This window comes from Eleutherodactylus coqui, chromosome 3, assembly GCF_035609145.1.
Source record: "Eleutherodactylus coqui strain aEleCoq1 chromosome 3, aEleCoq1.hap1, whole genome shotgun sequence".
Lineage (NCBI taxonomy): Eukaryota > Metazoa > Chordata > Amphibia > Anura > Eleutherodactylidae > Eleutherodactylus > Eleutherodactylus coqui.
Window position 1 is genome coordinate 164,051,793 of NC_089839.1, and position 20,474 is coordinate 164,072,266.

General features: G+C 45.9%; 1 protein-coding gene across 1 annotated transcript in view; it reads right to left on the bottom strand.

The window, feature by feature from the left end:
- Nucleotides 1–768: 768 nt before the first annotated feature.
- Nucleotides 769–20,474, bottom strand: part of HRH1 (histamine receptor H1) — a 259,101-nt gene continuing 239,395 nt past the window's right edge. The window contains exon 2 of the mRNA XM_066594901.1: nt 769–2,343. Within this exon, the coding sequence (XP_066450998.1) occupies nt 769–2,268 (1,500 nt within the window). The 5' untranslated portion in view covers nt 2,269–2,343. The remainder of the gene's footprint in view (nt 2,344–20,474) is intronic.

Below are 20,474 nucleotides of genomic sequence, written 5' to 3' on the forward strand. Positions count from 1 at the left end.
TGGTCTTATGTCCGATTAATTTTGTTGTCTGGTTTGGTCAGTCACCAAGAAAGTTGTCATAGCAAAATGGACCACATTGTAAAAAAAAGGCATATTAACAACTGAAATTAGAGAAGATACTACCTCTGAGTCACTGGATGTAATTGTCTATTTTGTCTGTGACTGCATTTGTGCAATGGTGTGTTCTTTAGTAGAATCAGCAGGTTGATGATATTTTAAGGTGTTCTTTGGGTCACTATATGCGGGAATGGAAAGGGAAGATACAAATTTCCTAATCTGCCTAGGGCACCAAAATACCTTAGCCTTCCCTGCCATATATATTATAGGTATATTGCAATGCAAGCTATATTACATATTTTAATTTTATGTTGTTTATGGATTGTGCTTAGTGGCTTAAGGAATATAACATTCAGTAGGTCCATGTGGAACAAGTTTTTTTTCTATTTGGCACTTCCTTTACTTTGCAGTAGATTAATTCACTTTCTATCATCAGAGAAAATTGTCCAAATCTACTCCAATTCACTATGTGATCCTATACCTCAAAGGAATAAATCATTGCCATCATTTCTTATACTCTTTAACCCTTACTCAGTACATTAAGACATGTTATTCAAATGTTCTGAGACATATCTGAGCTATACAATGTTCATAAATAAAAATAAGTAAATGAGGCCCCAAACACGATCCATGAAAAGTGTTCGATATCTCAAGGACATTTTGTCTTAAGAGCTTTGAAGTTAACACTGAAATTTTCAATATTCCAGAAGTTCATTTCTCTGTACAAGATGGATACTTTGCCTTTTTACATGTGCAACACTTTAATTTAACATGAAATATCTTCTTAAATGTCTTCTTAAAATTCTCATTGCACAATGGGTAGATCAAAGGGTTTAGCGTTGAGTTGACGTAGCCAAGCCAAATGGTAAACATGTGAATGTTGTGGTTGAAGCAGTCTTGACAAAATGCTATGACCATGAAAAGAACAAAATATGGAATCCAGCACAACATAAACGCCGCCATGATGAAACCCAACTGCTTGGCAGCTTTCCTCTCCCTGTTCATGTGAAGTCCGTGGAAATTCTGTTTGGAATGTGTGCAGAACCTCTGCCATCTATGCTTCAGGTAGCCAAAATTACCAGAATGCTGGGTTTCAGCACTCTCTGTGGTCTCTGTGGGGTTATCTTCCATTGGATTTGAATCCAAGATGCAAGAACCAGCCTCAGCAAAGGTGTGTTCTTCTGATATGTCTGTCACCTCTAGATTATCGGGGAAATGTTCTTTAATTTTTTTTCTGCTTATGGTAACATAGTTTCTGCACTCTTCAGGATTTGCCTGTATTATGGTTAAGGGAAAACAGTGCAACTTGACAACGTTATTGTCATGAGGGCCAAATGTCTTCTGACTCTCAAAGTCTTTTATATGATACTGCCCATGTAAGCTTTTTTGTTTAGGGAACGCACTAGAAACTGTAGTATAATGACTGTGAAGGCTTGTCTGTGGTACCTTGAGAGTCCCATTACTACACTGTTTCTTCACACAATTCCTTGGCTTTTTTAGCACTTTGACATTTCGGACAAACTTACTGTCATAGAACAGTTGGAAAGAACCATTAATAAGTTCTCGATGCTGATAATGCTCTCTTACAGCTTTGTATATTTTAGCATAGAACCACAACATTAACAAAGATGGTATATAGAAATTCAATATGGCTGTGAGAACTTTGAACCAAGTCACTTTGTGAAATTCTGTTTCACACATGTGTTCTGGCACTGATCTAATTCCACCATTTGCAAAAACATGCCAACCCAATATAGGAATTATCCAAGTCAACGAAAAAAGCCAGGCTCCTGAGATCATGAAAGAAGCCCTGGTCTTTGTACGATACTTCAAATACTGCAAAGGTTGCTGAATGGAGCGATAGCGATCAATACACAGAATAAAAAGGCTGAAGATAGAAGCTGTGCTTGCAACATAGTCCATGGATAGCCAAAAAAGACAAGTTGGTCTTCCAAGTATCCATTCATGGTTTAGAAGATACACAATATTTAGTGGCATGACCACTACTCCCACAATGAGATCCGCTATAGACAAGCTAACAATGTACAAGTTTCCGACGGTGTGAAGTTTGCGTTCAGTTTTCACAGCATACAACACTAAAATATTCATGATAACTGTAAAAAATGAAATGCTCCCCAGTACAAGCCCCAAAGTTGCAGAGTGAATATTGGTTACATTCTTTGTTAGGCTCAGGTTATTATTCAACATCATTCCCCGAGTACAGTGGTTAAAGTGCTAAGCAAATGCTGGGATGGAGAGGTTCATCTTCTGAGTTCTGACCTTTATCTGTAAAACAAACACAGAAAGATTAGTCAATACTTAGGGTCCTTTTAGACCAGCTAAGTCTCCGGCCCAATCTAACGAACACTTATCAAAATGTGTCAATCGAGTCTTCTTCAATTTTTTATCACACAGACTGAGAAAGGCTTATGGGGATGAACAATTGTAATTCCAATCATTTCTCCCCATAGGCTCACTGTTCATCTCCTTGTTTACATGGGAAAAGATATAGCAAATCTGCAAATTTCTTTATGATCGGTGGTCCTTTCACACAACCCGCTTGTTGGGCTAACAAGTGTTTGAAGGAATGTTCAATACATGATATATTCTATTCTATTTAAGAATACATAAGAGATAGATAGAGAGATAGAGAGATAGAGAGATAGAGAGATAGATAGATAGATAATGTAGAGTAGGTAGGAAGGTATTAGATTGATAGCAGGCAGCAACAATATCTTTTCAAAATTGCTTGTAAAGCCAAAGTACATGATTTGAAAAATAGAATTGACAAATGTGTAAAATATATCATGCTAAAAAATATGTACCAAACTTTTTTTGTGTAACAAATGGCTGTGTGCATCTTGCCATCACATTTGGTATGGTAACTACTAATGCATTGTTACAAATCTGTAGTAATCAGGGGCTTAGAAGCGATACAAGGGTGGGCTATGTATCAACAGTTAGGTCGTTACTAGTGTTGCTCATCTTGATTGGCCAGGTGATAAAATCGACCTGATTAAATTGGGTTATTCCAAACCAACTTTAAAAAAAATCACAGGAAAATCAAATTTTCCATAATGCTTGCTGCAAAGGTCAGCATGCAGCTAATCAGCAGCCAGGGCACCTTACTGATGTCACTAAACATGTCCTCCATCTTGCAGATGGGCAGCAGTTACATTGGATGCCTGCATCACATGACTTAGCCATATATATCATAGGTACAGTGTAACCAGCCGCCATTTTACAGTTGAGCACAGGACAGAGAAGCTGTATCACACTTATATGCCTATATCACATGTAGTGTGTTCTTAATGTAGACAGATATATTACTGCTTGGTGTGAAAGCTTGTACATCAGCAGAGAACGTAAACAGAGTTGTATTGGAGAGAGAAGGGAAAGTTGCTGCATGAGGTTTATATTCCTATACAAACACAGGGGGCTGTACATTGAGAGAGGGTATATTTCTGCTGCTGTGAACATATATAGCAACAAAGCAGAGAGACAAACTATACCTTTGAGTAAGTAATATTGCAGCTCTCTCTTTGTGGCTTCAGATGTCATTCAATGTTGCCAGTCTAGCCACTATAAATTATTTGCAGACCCTACACAGCTAGCAGTGAAGTTCAGGGAATTTAATTATGCTGTACCAAGCAGGGAGAACTCACAAAGATACAAGCTGTTCTCTGTGGCCATCTGTTCTCACATATTATGCCTCCCAGCGATTTAGACTTTTTTAGTTGACAGTGCTTTTTTTGTTAATATAAAACAAAAAGAAAACCAAACTGGGAAACAGCAAATACACACAGTGCATGTCATGGGGCCTCAAAAATTGTTCAAAGTCACCAGTCTGGCCACTACAAATTAATTGCAGACCTCATGCAGATAGTAGTGGGGTTTGAGGAATTCCATTACACTGCACTAAACAAGGTCAGCTCATCATGATACAAGCTATTCTTTATGTCCTTCTGCTCTCACATATCGTGCCTCCCATGGATTATGGCATTTTTAGTTGGTGGTGCTTTTTTTGTTAATATAAAACAAAAAGAAAACCAAACAGGCAAACAGTAAATACACACAGTGTGTGTCAATGTTGTTCAAAGTCAGCAATATGGCCACTATGAATTATTTACAGGCCATATTCAGCTAGCAGTGGTTTTCTGCAAACTACAGAGTTAGCTGATAAGTTGCATAAAACTACACTAAAAAGCAAACCAAAAATGAAAAAAATAAATAGGAAACATGAAGAAAGCAAAGGGGATTGGGGGACATGTTGGTGGTGCTGGTGGCGGTAGTACAGGATGGACCAAGTAGGCACTTCAAGCGTCTCTCATTAAAGCAACAGCGCCGCGTTCTGCAGGAGGTGAGGCAAGCCCACTGCCATTCCTTATAATTGATTCTGCTCATACATTACATCCACAGCACAGATTGTAGACTGGATGACACAGCATACCTCATGTACCACCACCTCCTCTTCCCCCCAGTTGCAGGCAATCAGCAGTCAGTCTACACCAGTCAGCCATAAGCAATCCCCTCTCAACTTCACCCCGTGAAAAATTCCCCACACCCTCTGAAGCAGTCCACATGCATCAGTCTGAGGAGCTGTTTTTTCATTCAGTGTCATGAATGTCAACTGCGCAGTCCAAACAACCAAAGGGAGAAAACCAAGACATTGAATGCAATGATGCCCAACCATTTTTTCCTTCAATGAGGAAGAGGAGGATGGGTCAGTGTGCATGATCAGTTCTCCACAGATAATGAAAACGGAGGCGCCAACTTTCCATGCTCACTATGACATAGAATTCACTCAGGAGGAGAAGGACAACGAAGAAGAGGTGGAAGAGTGGGAAGTACTCAATCTAACATGTAGAGTCATCATAGCAACTCGTAGAGGGAGGAGGAAAAGTCGGATGTTGCGGGGGCAGCACCTTGTCAAAGCAGCAAGTAGGCTGTTGCAGAAAAACAAAAGGGTAGTGCGACCACCCTTAGGTACTACTACATTAGGCCCGTAGCAGGTTTCTGCTAAAAGGACTTATGTAGCCTTGGCATTCTTTCAGATCCCTAGTCTTTACAAATTAATTGGGCTCTCCATTTTAGGCAATTACTTTATGTTGTGAAAGGTCCCTCAAAAATTAGATGATCACTGGGAATTTCCTGATAAGCTGTAATCTGCAATGTCACTATAGCAGAAATGAAGTGTTATAAATGAATTCAAGGTGCTGTCAATGTAATTCATGTCTTAAATAAGGCACCTTTATTGGCAATACTTATGGGTTTCCTCAAATTTCTCCTAGGGTATTTGAAAATTGGTAATAAATGAGTAATCATAGTAATGGTAGAACAGCTTTTCGGCAAATTAGATTGCTGTTGATGCCACATATACTGTACCTGACAATACCAATTTAAACAGTATAGTTACACATTAATGTTATAGCAATTTATGTACAGTATATCTATCATGACTAAATTGGCCACTCTTCTCACATTTTCTGTAACATTGATATTTACTGTATCTAATGCTACAAATTGAGATTCCTATCGTTTGAACCAATTTTGGTATAATTAACTAATCTTTGTAGGGAAGTTAAAGGGGTTGTCCCGCAAAATGAAGTAAAGGTAAACACTTCTGTATGGCCATATACATGCACTTTGTAATATACATCGTGCATTAAATATTGGCCATGCAGAAGTTATATACTTACCCCCCTGTGTTGGCGTCCCCGTCTCCATGGCGCCAACCGAATCCTTCTCCTGGCTGGATTAGACGCGCTTGCACAGTCTGCCTCTTCTGTCCCGTTGAAGGGGCCGCTCCAGCGTGCTCGCGCCACACAGCTGGTCTAATCCAGCCAAGAGAAGGATTCGGTCGCGCCATGGAGACGGGGACGTCAACACAGGGGGGTAAGTATATAACTTCTATATGGCCAATATTTAATGCACGATGTATATTATAAGTGCATGTATATGGCCATACAGAAGTGTTTACCTTTACTTCATTTTGCGGGACAACCCCTTTAAGTATCTTTGTAAATACAGTGCATTACGTATCCTGTACTGATCTAGAGTTATACCATGTATTATCTTACAGATCTGAGTTCACATTCCTTCAGGCTTCAAAACTAAAATAGTAGAGAAAATGCAAAAAGGTCCAGCACTCATAAGATCCTGAAAAAAACTCCTAAGTGTTTCAGACTATCCTAATGTCCTTACTCTAGGATTATCTGAAACACATACAGGGTTTCTTTTACTTCAAATTTGTTGTAACCCTGGATTTTATGCATGGTCGTCAATAAAGTTTACCTCAGGATCTTGAGTGTGCTGGACCTTTTTTTCTATTGTCTCAACATGCACAACTGAAGGCAAGCTCATGCATCGGAAGCAGACTGTCAGGTGTGGCTAGCTGGACTTTTGTCTTTTCACTTTGCTTCTTCAGAGGTTAAAGGAGATGTCTCGAGGAAGCAGTTAAATTTTTTTTTTGCCCAGTCCCCCCCATTAAACATACATTACTAAGCCCCCCTGTAAATGACATTTCTAGCTGGTTCGTACTTACCGTTCCAGCGTTTCAGCAACTTATATAAGTTTCCTCAAGATGGCCGCCGGCTCTTTCCCCGTCGCTCGCTGCAGCCCGACGTGCGCGCTCCCGAGACGCCGCCAGCTGTGTCTCCATGGCAACCGGACGCATCGCAGCCGCCGACCAGACGCCCCGCAGCCGCCGACCAGACAGCAGGTAACCGGCGCTAGCCCCCGGCTCCCCAGCGCTAGACCCTCAGCCCAGGTGAAGGCCCCGGAGCCCAGCGCTAGGTTCCGGAGCCCAGCGCTAGTTCCCCCGGCCTAGCGGCAGCCCCCCCCGGCCTAGCGACAGCCCCCCCCGGCCTAGCGACAGCCCCCCCATCGCAGCGACAGCCCCCCCGGCGCAGCGCGGCGCAGCGGCAGCCCCCCCCGGCCTAGCGGCAGCCCCCCCCGGCCTAGCGACAGCCCCCCCGGCGCAGCCCGGCGCAGCGGCAGCCCCCCCCGGCGCAGCCCGGCGCAGCGGCAGCCCCCCCCGGCGCAGCCCGGCGCAGCGGCAGCCCCCCCCCGGACAAATCACTTACCTGGGAGGCTTCTCGGGGCTGCTGGGCTGGGCTGGGCTTCTCCGCTGGGCAGCTCCAGTTTCTGCACCTTCCTCTAACAGAGGATGGTGCAGAATGGCCGCTTCAGCGCGCTCCCGAGCAGTGACAGCTCGTCTGCGCATGCGCAGAAGAGCTGTAGCGGGGAGCACACTGAAGCGGCTCGTGCTGAATGGAGAAGACCGGACTGCGCAAGCGCGTCTAAAAAAGCAAGCTGCCAGCGAATTTAGACGGAACCATGGAGACGAGGACGCTAGCAACGGAGCAGGTAAGTGGAATAACTTCTGTATGGCTCATATTTAATGCACAATGTACATTACAAAGTGCATTAATATGGCCATACGGAAGTGTATAACCCCACTTGGTTTCGCGAGACCACCCCTTTAAATATCTCAGTTTTCCTTGTAGCCTTGAAGTCTGCACAGAACCTATTCTAAGGAGTTGTTGAATGTTTTGAATAACAACCCACGGAATTGTGAATTTAGCTCTGAACTATAATGTGGGTGTTGGGTGACCCCCCCATCCTGCCTCCATGAGGACCCTCCAGAATAACAGGCAATAAGGGTAGGATGGTAATAACCTTGACACCTCCAGCTGCAGACAAAGCTGGAGGGAATCTTTCCTCCACCCGAGATGAGACTAGTATATTTAGGGCAGTCTCTCGGCCCTGTTTCCCTTGGCTTTGGTTGAGCTTCCTGTTGCACCCTTGCAGCATAAGGGAAAGTGGCTGGTGCCATGAAGTAAACAGCTAATCCATAATGTTGAACAATCAAATAGTTTATTACTTAACAATTCATCTGAAATCAAGAGGTTCAAATTACTTGAACGTTACATACAGGTTTAACAGAAAGTGTCCGAAATATGGGCACCCACTGCTCACGTAGTGTAACCATTGTCTCCGTAGTCCAACAGCTAAGGGAATTGATAAGCCTCTCTCTGTGCCCAGTAACAAAACCAAGTCCTGTAGGCATCAAGGGCTAGTACGCATGTCACAAATGTTCTGTTTTACTCAGTGTTCAAAGCTTGGAGCAGACATGGTAGACCGAGAGCACATGGCAGGATATGCAGCACTGGAGGGACACGAGTCTATTAAACCCAATTTGGTCTCAGCTAAATTCCTTCTCTGCTGAAGGCATTTCCATATCCTACAAGGCTTTCCATGGGAGAATCCCTGAACTCACAGCTGAAATGGAGACCCTGATACAGTGGCTACCCACACACCAAACATCGAGGACTTCCACTTACACTCATGGCTTCCACTGAAATACTCGACTCAAGCTCTCTACTGGTTACCCCTACGTACTTTCTGCCACCAATTACAAAATTACAACAGCATAAGGTACATTAAAAGAACTATAACTATCAGCCAGTAGATGACAGCAATCCCACATCTTGCATAAAATACAAGTCATCATCATTAATAATAAACTAACATCAAACACGATTTTTTTCCCGTTATTTCTGCACGACCCCAAGCTCTACCCCTCTATGCACGCTGCAACCAAGAATGTACAAATCAAACAGCCAGACCATGTGGGTGCTATCGGAGCTTAAGAAAAAAGGGAACCAGCTTTGGTTGGTTCCATTATCTTTACTAAGGTGAGTTTATGTGCAGGGCTTCCATCTGTAGAGGAACTGCATTGTTTGAAAACAAGATGGTGAACTCACACAGGCATGCTTTGGAGTCTTTCATTACATTGAATATATATTGGGCAATATGCCCACTGTATATATCTGATGAAAGGTGAAAAATATGATGTGAAAAAGTCTAAGGTGGACAGAGATGAGACAATTTGCCTCTAACTGATCCATCAACAAAAAGGGCACTGATTGTTAAACGTAAGGTTTAGAGATGAGCGAGTATACTCACTAAGGCACATTTCTCGAGCGAGTAGTGCCTTAGCCGAGTATCTCCCCGCTCGTCTCTAAAGATTTGTCTGCCGGCACAGGTGACAGGTGAGTTGCAGGGTGGAGCGGGGGGGGGGGGGGGAGGGGGAGGGGAGAGAGGGAGAGAGAGAGGGAGAGAAAGATCTCCCCTCCGTTCCTCCCCGCTCTCCCCTGCCGCTCCCCGCCCCCCGCCAGCCCCTGAATCTTTAGAGACGAGCGGGGAGATACTCGGCTAAGCCACTACTCGCTCGAGTAATGTGCCTTAGTGAGTATACTTGCTCATCTCTAGTAAGGTTCCATTGAAAAAATGGCATATTATTTCTATCAAGATTTTATAACAGACACATTTTGTGTTTTTTATTTTTTTTAAGTTAGTAGTCATATATAAATACTGAAATATTCCAGGTCTCATATTATTCACTGAAAAGCACTCAACAGACCTAAATTTCCTGTTTTTTGAAGCTTTCTTGACATCTTTACTGTGTAGACTTTGACGTTAGCAGAGTCATCTCATTTTAATTGTATGGTTGTGGGTTTCATGATCGATGACTGCTCTATTATATTCCAGGTGGTCTAAATAAGGCAGAACAGCAACATCGAGAAGAGGTATGTAGATTGTTTTACGAATATGTACGGAATTCATTAAGAGCGGCCTTTCAGCAAGATGCAACTAATGTAGGAAGAGGCGCATTTTTCTTCATACATTAGGCGCATTTTAGCCTGTCTATCTGCCTAAATAGAAATATATACCAGCTACAAGCTGGAGTTGAATTCTGATACAATTTAAGCCAGTTTGTGACATAAATTTAATATACATGTGACATTATTAAGCTATACACAGGCGCAAAGTTATTTCTCAAATTTCCACCAAAGTGTTCACATGCATCTTGTACATGAAAGAGAACCTGTCATCACCTTTGCATCCCATAAAAAATTTTATGGGACTCAAATATGAGGGAGTGGGAAGCCCAGGGAGCTATGTCTGATACTCACTGGATCCCCCATTCTAACACTGTGTCCCCATGAAGTTGCCACACACACAGCGTGACTTTTCAGCCAGCTGTGTACGCATGCTCTCCTATTCATCTCTACAATAGAGCGTGTGCACATAGCGGCTGAAAAGTCACGCTGTGTGCATGTGGCAACTTCGTGGGGAAACAGCGCTTGAATGGAGGTACCTGATGAGTATCAAATAGGAATAAAAAGTGGGTTCTCTGATTTGGCCTCCTTGTACAAGAAATCTCCATCAAGGTCAGATTCAAGCCTAGAACCCCAGCACTGCATGGCAAAAGTGCTAACCCAACATAACAGTTCTTTCTGCTCAAAGCAGAGAGCCAATTTTTTGGTGATTTTTTGCTACAACTCATATCAGGATAATTCGGTCCAATATAGCAAAAATTAGTCTTATTTTATCACCTGGCCAATCATGACGAGCAACACTAATCACCATGTTGAGATGTAATTGGCTTCTGAATTCAGGTGGTGTGTCATTGTCCCATAAGAGATAAAAGCAGATAGTGGGGATTGTGATGAAATATTTATTCTTCGATTTCACCTTTTTTGAAACAAGGACCTAACTTTGTGTTTGCATAGAATATTCCTTTCAGCTTTTTTATATAGATTTATATATAAAAGTTCTTTAGTGTATTTGGTAATATATTCAATTTATCAAAAGAAACGTATCTAATCATTTTTTTCTTTGTTAAACATGACCCTTATGTTGTCTCTAGATATATATAATTACTTAATCTAATGACACCCAGTCATGTAGATATGAAACAAATCATTTTAGCTAATCCTATTATGCCATAGGAAATCTACTATGATTCTGTGGCAGGAGATATAGCTTATTATGTGTAGCGGTGAATGAGATGAAGGGAAAGAAGGAGTCTGCAAGAGAATGATTAGCATGGAAGCAAGGGGGCATACAATAATGCTGCACACTTCGGAATTAACAGCACAGGTGTGCAATGGTTTGCAGTTAGAGATGAGCGAGCACCAAAATGCTCGGGTGCTCGTTACTCGAGACGAAATTATTGCGATGCTCGAGGGTTCGTTTCGAGTAACGAACCCCATTGAAGTCAATGGGCGACTCGAGCATTTTTGTATATCGCCGATGCTCGCTAAGGTTTTCATTTGTGAAAATCTGGGCAATTCAAGAAAGTGATGGGAACGACACAGCAATGGATAGGGCAGGCGATAGGCTACATGTTGGGCTGCATCTCAAGTTCCCAGGTCCCACTATTAAGCCACAATAGCGGCAAAAGTGCCCCCCCCCCAACAATTTTTACTTCTGAAAAACCCTCATTAGCAAGGCATACCTTAGCTAAGCACCACACTACCTCCAACAAAGCACAATCACTGCCTGCATGACACTCTGCTGCCACTTCTCCTGGGTTACATGCTGCCCAACCCCCCCCCCCCCGCACGACCCAGTGTCCACAGCGCACACCAAAGTGTCTCTGCGCAGCCTTCAGCTGCACTCATGCCACACGCTGGCCTCATAGCCACAGCACCCTCATGTCTATTTATAAGTGCGTCTGCCATGAGGAGGAACCGCAGGCACACACTGCAGAGGGTTGGCACGGCCAGGCAGCGACCCTCTTTAAAAGGGGCGGGGAGATAGCCCATAATGCTGTACAGAAGCAATGAGAAATCCAATCCTGTGCCACCTCCATCAGGAGCTGCAAACGTGGGCATAGCAATGGGGAACCCATGTGCCACACACTATTCATTCTGTCAAGGTGTCTGCATGCCCCAGTCAGACCGGGGTTTTTTATAAATAGTCACAGGCAGGTACAACTCCGCAATGGGAATTCCGTGTACACCCACAGCATGGGTGGCTCCCTGGAACCCACCGGCTGTACATAAATGTATCCCATTGCAGTGCCCAGCACAGCTGAGGTAACGTCCGATTAAATGCAGGTGGTCTTCGGCCCACACTGCATGCCCCAGTCTGACCGGGTTTTTAATACATAGACACTGGCAGGTACAAATCCCTAATAGGAAGTCCCTGTGGACACACAGCATGGGTGGCTCCCTGGAACCCACGGCGGTACATAAATATATCCCTTTGCATTTCCCATCACAGCTGAGGTAACATCAGGTTAATGCAGGTGGGCTTCGGCCCACACTGCATGCCCCAGTCAGACTGGGGTTCTTTAGAAGTGGACACATGGAGTTACAACTCTGTGTGGACCGATAGCATGGGTGGGTCCCAGGAAGCCACCGGCGGTACATAAATATATCCCATTGCATTGCCCAACACAGCTGAGGTAACGTCAGGTTTAATGCAGGTGGGCTTCGGCCCACACTGCATGCCCCAGTCTGACCGGGGTTTTTAATACATAGACACTGGCAGGTACAAATCCCTAATGTAAAGTCCCTGTGGACCCACAGCATAGGTGGCTCCCTGGAACCCACCGGCGGTACATAAATATATCCCATTGCAGTGCCCATCACAGCTGAGGTAACGTCAGGTTTAATGCAGGTGGGCTTCGGCCCACACTGCATGCCCCAGTCAGACTGGGGTTCTTTAGAAGTGGACACATGAAGTTACAACTCCGTGTGGACCGACAGCATGGGTGGCTCCCTGGAACCCACTGGTGGTACATAAATATATCCCATTGCGGTGCCCAGCACAGCTGAGGTAACGTCAGCTTTAATGCAGGTGGGCTAAAAATTACTAGGATTACACTGTAGGCGAGGGCCCAAAAAATTGGTGTACCAACAGTACTAATGTACCTCAGAAAAATTGCCCATGCCCAACCAAGAGGGCGGGTGAATCCCATTAATCTCTTTGGTTAATGTGGCTTAATTTGTAACTAGGCCTGTAGGCAGCCCAGTTAAAATAAAAATTGGTTCAGGTGCAAGTTTCAACGCTTTATTGAATTGAGAATTGAAACGTATAAACATTGTTTACAAAAGTTATATGACTGAGCCTTGTGGGCCTAAGAAAAATTGCCCGTTCGGCGTGATTACGTGAGGTTTCAGGAGGAGGAGCAGGAGGAGGAGGATGAATATAATACACAGATTGATGAAGCTAAAAGGTCCCTGTTTTTGATGGTGATAGAGAACGATGCTTCCATCCGCGGGTGCAGCCTACGTATTGTTTAGGTATCGCTGCTGTACGCTGGTGGAGAAGAGAACTCTGGGGATATCCAGGCTTTGTTCATCTTTATGATTGTAAGCCTGTCGGCACTGTCGGTTGACAGGCGGGTTCGCTTATCCGTGATGATTCCCCCAGCCGCACTAAACACCCTCTCTGACAAGATGCTAGCCGCAGGACAAGCAAGCACCTCCAGGGCATACAGCGCGAGTTCAGGCCACGTGTCCAGCTTCGACACCCAGTAGTTTCAGGGGGCAGAGGCGTCACGGAGGACGGTCGTGCGATCGGCTACGTATTCCCTCACCATCCTTTTACAGTGCTCCCGCCGACTCAGCCTTGACTGGGGAGCGGTGACACAGTCTTGCTGGGGAGCCATAAAGCTGTCAAAGGCCTTGGACAGTGTTCCCCTGCCTGTGCTGTACATGCTGCCTGATCTCCGCGCCTCCCCTGCTACCTGGCCCTCGGAACTGCGCCTTCTGCCACTAGCGCTGTCGGATGGGAATTTTACCATCAATTTGTCCGCCAGGGTCCTGTGGTATAGCACCACTCTCGAACCCCTTTCCTCTTCGGGTATGAGAGTGGAAAGGTTCTCCTTATACTGTGGGTCGAGCAGTGTGTACACCCAGTAATCCGTAGTGGCCAGAATGCGTGTAACGCGAGGGTCACGAGAAAGGCATCGCAACATGAAGTCAGCCATGTGTGCCAGGGTACCTGTACGCAACACATGGCTCTCCTCACTCGGAAGATCACTTTTAGGATCCTCCTCCTCCTCCTCCTCAGGCCATACATGCTGAAAAGATGACAGGCAAGCAGCATGGGTACCCTCAGCAGTGGGCCAAGCTGTCTCTTCCTCCTCCTCCTCATGCTCCTCCCCCTCCTCCTCAACGCGCTGAGATATAGACATGAGGGTGCTCTGACTATCCAGTGACATACTGTCTTCCCCCGCCTCCGTTTCCGAGCGTAAAGCGTCTGCCTTTATGCTTTGCAGGGAACTTCTCAAGAGGCATAGCAGAGAAATGCTGACGCTAATGATTGCAGCATCGCCGCTCACCATCTGGGTAGACTCCTCAAAGTTTCCAAGGACCTAGCAGATGTCTGCCAACCAGGCCCACTCTTCTGTAAAGAATTGAGGAGGCTGACTCCCACTACGCCGCCCATGTTGGAGTTGGTATTCCACTATAGCTCTATGCTGCTCATAGAGCCTGGCCAACATGTGGAGCATAGAGTTACACCGTGTGGGCACGTCGCACAGCAGTCGGTGCACTGGCAGATTAAACCGATGTTGCAGGGTGCGCAGGGTGGCAGCGTCCGTGTTGGACTTGCGGAAATGTGCGCTGAGCCGGCGCACCTTTCCGAGCAGGTCTGACAAGCGTGGGTAGCTTTTCAGAAAGCGCTGAACCACCAAATTAAAGACGTTGGCCAGGCATGGCATGTGCGTGAGGCTGCCGAGCTGCAGAGCCGCCACCAGGTTACGGCCATTGTCACACACGACCATGCCCGGTTGGAGGCTCAGCGGCGAAAGCCAGCGGTCGGTCTGCTCTGTCAGACCCTGCAGCAGTTCGTGGGCCGTGTGCCTCTTCTCTCCTAAGCTGAGTAGTTTCAGCACGGCCTGCTGACGCTTGGCCACCGCTGTGCTGCCACGCGACACCGACTGCTGGCGACGTGCTGCTGCTGACACATCTTGATTGCGAGACAGAGGTTGCGTAGGAGGAGGAGGGTGGTTTAGTGGAGGAAGCATACACCGCCGCAGATACCAGCACCGAGCTGGGGCCCGCAATTCTGGGGGTGAGTAGGACGTGAGCGGTCCCAGGCTCTGACTCGGTCCCAGCCTCTACTAAATTCACCCAATGTGCCGTCAGGGAGATATAGTGGCCCTGCCCGCCTGTGCTTGTCCACGTGTCCGTTGTTAAGTGGACCTTGCCAGTAACCGCGTTGGTGAGGGCGCGTACAATGTTGCGGGAGACGTGGTCGTGCAGGGCTGGGACGGCACATCGGGAAAAGTAGTGGCGACTGGGAGCTGAGTAGCGCGGGGCCGCCGCCATCATGTTTTTGAAAGCCTCCGTTTCCACAAGCCTATACGGCAGCATCTCCAGGCTGATCAATTTGGCTATGTGCACGTTTAGCGCTTGAGCGTGCGGGTGCGTGGCTGCGTACTTGCGCTAGCGACGGCTGGACGGTGCGCTCAGAGACATTGCTGGATGGGGCCGAGGACAGCGGAGGTGAGGGTGTGGGTGCAGGCCGGGAGACGGTCGTGCCTGTGTCCTGAGAGGGGGGTTGGATCTCAGTGGCAGGTTGGGGCACAGGGGGAGAAGCAGTGGTACAAACCGGAGGCGGTGAACGGCCTTCGTCCCACCTTGTGGGGTGCTTGGCCATCATATGCCTGTGCATGTTGGTGGTGGTGAGGCTGGTGGTGGTGGCTCCACGGCTGATCTTGGCGCAACAAACCTTGCACACCACAGTTCGTCGGTCATCTGCACTCTCAGTGAAAAACTGCCACACCTTAGAGCACCTCGGCCTCTGCAGGGTGGCATGGCGCGAGGGGGCGCTTTGGGAAACAGTTGGTGGATTATTTGGTCTGGCCCTGCCTCTACCCCTGGCCACCGCACTGCCTCTTCCAACCTGCTCTGCTGCTGCACTTGCCTCCCCCTCTGAAGACCTGTCATCAGTAGGCCTATTAAACCAGGTGGGGTCAGTCACCTCATCCTCCTGCTGCTCTTCCTCTGAATCCTCTGTGCGCTCCTCCCTCGGACTTACTGCAATTACTACTACCTGAGTGATAGACAACTGTGTCTCATCGTCGTCGTCCTCCTCACCCACTGAAAGCTCTTGAGACAGTTGCCGGAAGTCCCCAGCCTCATCCCCTGGCGCCCGGGAACTTTCCAAAGGTTGGGCATCGGTCACGACAAACTCCTCCGGTGGGAGAGGAACCATTGCTGCCCATTCTGGGCAGGGGCCCGAGAACAGTTCCTGGAAGTCTGTCTGCTCCTCAGAATGTGTCATTGTAATGGAGTGTGGAGGCTGGGAGGAAGGAGGAGCAGCAGCCAGAGGATTCAGAGTTGCAGCAGTGGACGGTGTAGAACTCTGGGTGGTCGATAGATTGCTGGATGCACTTTCTGCCATCCACGACAGGACCTGCTCACACTGCTCATTTTCTAATAAAGGTCTACCTCGTGGACCCATTAATTGTGAGATTAATCTGGGGACGCCACAAACGTGCCTCTCTCCTAATCCCGCAGCAGTCGGCTGCGATACACCTGGATCAGGAGCTCGGCCTGTGCCCACACCCTGACTTGGGCCTCCGCGTTGTCGCCCACGTCCACGTCCTCTAGGCCTACCCCTACCCCTCAGCATGGTGTATTACCAGTAGTGCAGAAACAGAATGCTGTAATTAAATGTGCCGCTTATTGGCCTGTGGTTGGAGGCTGACTTCGCTTACGGAACGCATAGCAGAGCCAGGAAAGAATTTTTCGCAAGCCTGTAGTGAGACGTAGGTGCGTATGACTGAGCTAGTGGAATTCACAGCGCAGAAGCAGTCAAGTGTCCAAAGGCCACCAGTAGGCCTTAAGTATTTTGCTTCTATTTTTTTAAAGGCTGAGCTGAGACAGCAGACAGATACTGTAGGCAGCATATATATGTATACTGTTTCCCTCTGGACGGGATGACGGCGGTGATGTAACGGGCAACGCAGAGCCAGGAAACAATTTTGCGCAAGCCTGCTGTAACACTTAGCTGCGTATTAATTAGGACTACTACCCCCAGCAGAGACGCAGTACACTCAAGACGGTCACAGGCAGCCCAAAGATAGTATTTTTCCCAAATTTGTTTGAAAAAGCCCACTGCCTATATAGACAGTATATCTCTTTCACCTTTCCCACTGTCCCTGCCTCACCACTACTGGCCCTATACTATGTAAAATTACTGCAGACTGTTTCCCTCTGGACGGGATGACGGCGGTGATGTAACGGGTAACGCAGAGCCAGGAAACAATTTTGCGCAAGCCTGCTGTAACACTTAGCTGCGTATTAATTAGGACTACTACCCCCAGCAGAGACGCAGTACACTCAAGACGGTCACAGGCAGCCCAAAGATAGTATTTTTCCCAAATTTGTTTGAAAAAGCCCACTGACTATGTAGACAGTATATCTCTTTCACCTTTCCCACTGTCCCTGCCTCACCACTACTGGCCCTATACTATGTAAAAATTACTGCAGACTGAGGACGCAATGCTCTGCACGCCCGATATACAAAAAAAAAAAAATGTGCAACACTGCTCACAGCAGCCTTAGCAGTACTGGGGTACTTCAAGCCTAAAATAACTCCAAACGCTCTCCCTATAGCAGCAGCAGCATCAGCAGCACTGTCCCTGATCTCTGTCAGAATGCATCTGTGGCGAGTCGCGGGCGGGGCTGATTTAAATACTCGGGTGACACCTGATCTCCCCAGCCACTCACTGCAGGGGGGTGGTATAGGGCTGGAACATCACAGGAGGAAGTTGTAATGCCTTCCCTGTCTTTCTATTGGCCAGAAAAGCGCGCTAATGTCTCAGAGATGAAAGTGAAAGTAACTCGAACATCGCGTGGTACTCGTCTCGAGTAACGAGCATCTCGAACACCCTAATACTCGAACGAGCATCAAGCTCGGACGAGTACGTTCGCTCATCTCTATTTGCAGTCATTAAACACTGCCTGGGTGCTGTGAGTAACCACATGCAATGAGGGGCACAAATGCAAACAACTGAGACTGCCTCTAGAAATGCTGTCATTTAGCCGGTTACTCATACAGAATTCCTACCTATTGAAAAATATAGTACTAATCTCTCCGAATAATAATAGTATCAGTATAATATAATGTGACATAGTACATAATATAATAAAATAGTAATATTATTCAAGTACTATCACTAAGCTAGAGACTTGGCTACATATATTATTTGAATAATGCACATTTAGTTCTGCAAAATTTTAAAATATCTTGTTGTGATTCATACAGAAACGTGTTTGATTTTCAATATAATGCTGTGAACCAGAAGTTTTTTCTTAAGATGCTCATATGCATTAGATGACAGCCGGCTGAACCCGACAATTTTGCTAAGACTGTCTGACTATCTCATGTGTATGGAGGTGTCCTGACTCTCCTTTGACAGCAGATGGCATGGATCCACTGTGCTACTGACTGACCTGGCTGCACAAAGAGATCATTGGTTTTCACCCTTTAACCACTTTTTGGTGAGATCTGGCCTTCATAAGCAAAGGATCAAGCTGAGAGTCAAGCAGATACTCAGACAGCCTCACTTGGATCACTAGGAAACTTATTACTTAGACACCCTCCTGTAAAGGAGGTTGTCTTAAATAATCTGGGAAGCAACTGAATAGGATAGGGATGGGGAATAGATGGGCTAAGCATGCCCTATGGGCAGAGAAACCAGCCAAGAGCTCAGTGTGATAACTGTTGCACAGAAGACAAGAAGGATGCCGATGTCTGCGACCAGTTGGAGGGGAGGTGTGGAGAAGCATGTTTAGACCATTCCTAAACGCTTGAGACAATATTATTAAATCTCTTCAGAAGTAATCTTTTGCATTTTTATTGTAAGTATTAATATATCTTAAAGGGGATGTCTGCTTTGGACAATCCCTATCTGTTAGAGTCGAGTCCACACAATAAAGGTACCTTTACAGGGCACCTGAATGGTTGCTAGAAACAGTGAATTCGGGCAACAGTAGTATCACATAAATGTTGCCATCAACAGGACACTTAAGGGAAATTGCTCACTTGTTGGAGTTGTTTGCTTTTTATCTCTACCCAAAAACTAAGTGACTATCGGCCAACGTAAACAGGCAGTCATTCATCTATGCGTTAAATCTGATATGCCTGATACTTCTTGCCCTCAACAGCAGGCATCAGGGGATTTCAGACTATTCCTGTACACATTAAATTAAATTGTTGGGTTTGGCCAACATTTATCTATTGTGAACGATCAGTTTTAGGCATAAGCTGGCAATATATTTTAGATGTACAGTACTATGAAAACGTTCTGTCGGTCGCGACAACGTCGTGGCATAGTCGCTTCAACACAGACAAAGACCTGTTGCCTGGTTAAAGCAGGTCAAGGGTTAATGAATCATGTGCAGGGTCTGCTGGTGCTGTCTGCCTTGCTGCATGGATGCATTCTGGATTAGTCATGCCTGAGAGTAGGGTGGATGTATGGTTTTCTATTCACTCTGCCATTGTTTCAGGTGCAGAGTGGATATATATTCTCACCCCTCCTCGTGAGCAGTGCTGCTTATTCCATTCCATAGTAGAGGACTTGGAGTTTGGAGCTCTGCTGTGCTGGGTGTTTTTCAACTTGCAGATAAGTAGCTGCTGGTTCTTTTCCAGTTTGTTTTTGTTGCTTCTCTTTTCTGTATTTGCTTTGCATGTTAGTTCATCTCTTTAGGTTTTTTTTAGGGACAATGAGGGCCCAGAAAGAGGACCGCTGGGCCGCCTTTTATCGAGGCGATGTCCCCGCATTAGGCAGGGTCCCATCACTCTCCCTGCTAGGTTAGGGCCAGGCTTCCTTCCCTCTCACTGGAGTGGTGCTACCGTCCCACATAGCATGGTGTGCGGCTATTTTCTACCATATGTACGTTCCCTGTCGCCGTGTGGAGTGTTGTAGTCTAGTGTGTCGCATGGGCCTTACTTCTGGGTTACGTACTTCGGTTGTGGTGTGCACTGTTCGTCAGTGCAATAGTCGATCAACTACAGTCGTGGTTATCATCACCCTGCGTCCGTGCTGAGCTTAGTGCTTGTGTGCTGCACGGACGTGACACATTCTAGGCAGGTTTAAAAAAAATGCTGCAAAGAATTTTTTTTTTTCAAAAATAAAAGGCATACTTTATAGAAAGCAAAGAAAACAGAAAATATAAATAAAGTCTAGCGTTTCATCATCCATGGACCTTCTATTACAAGGTCAATCATAAAATCAATCATCTCCTGTTCTGTCACTGAAAAACTCAACACGAGATATTTCTGGAAAATCCATATGTAGGACAAATGTTGCAAACCACAACAGGCAAAATGTCATTGTAACTTTCAAGTACAGCCTTTAAAAAAAGTAAATCTCTAATCAATACAATATACATTCACTAAATGACTCTGCTCACTGTCAATAGAGAAGAATACAATGCTTTAATAGTTGTGATTTGAAAATACTGTATTGATTAAACCATTTTGTGCTATGAGAACTAGTGCTGACTTCACAAAAACACGGCTCTCAAGCTAAACCTGGTGCTGAGCTTTTGCCTTTTAGCTTTTACTTTCTGAATCCCTTACTGATCAAGCCTGTT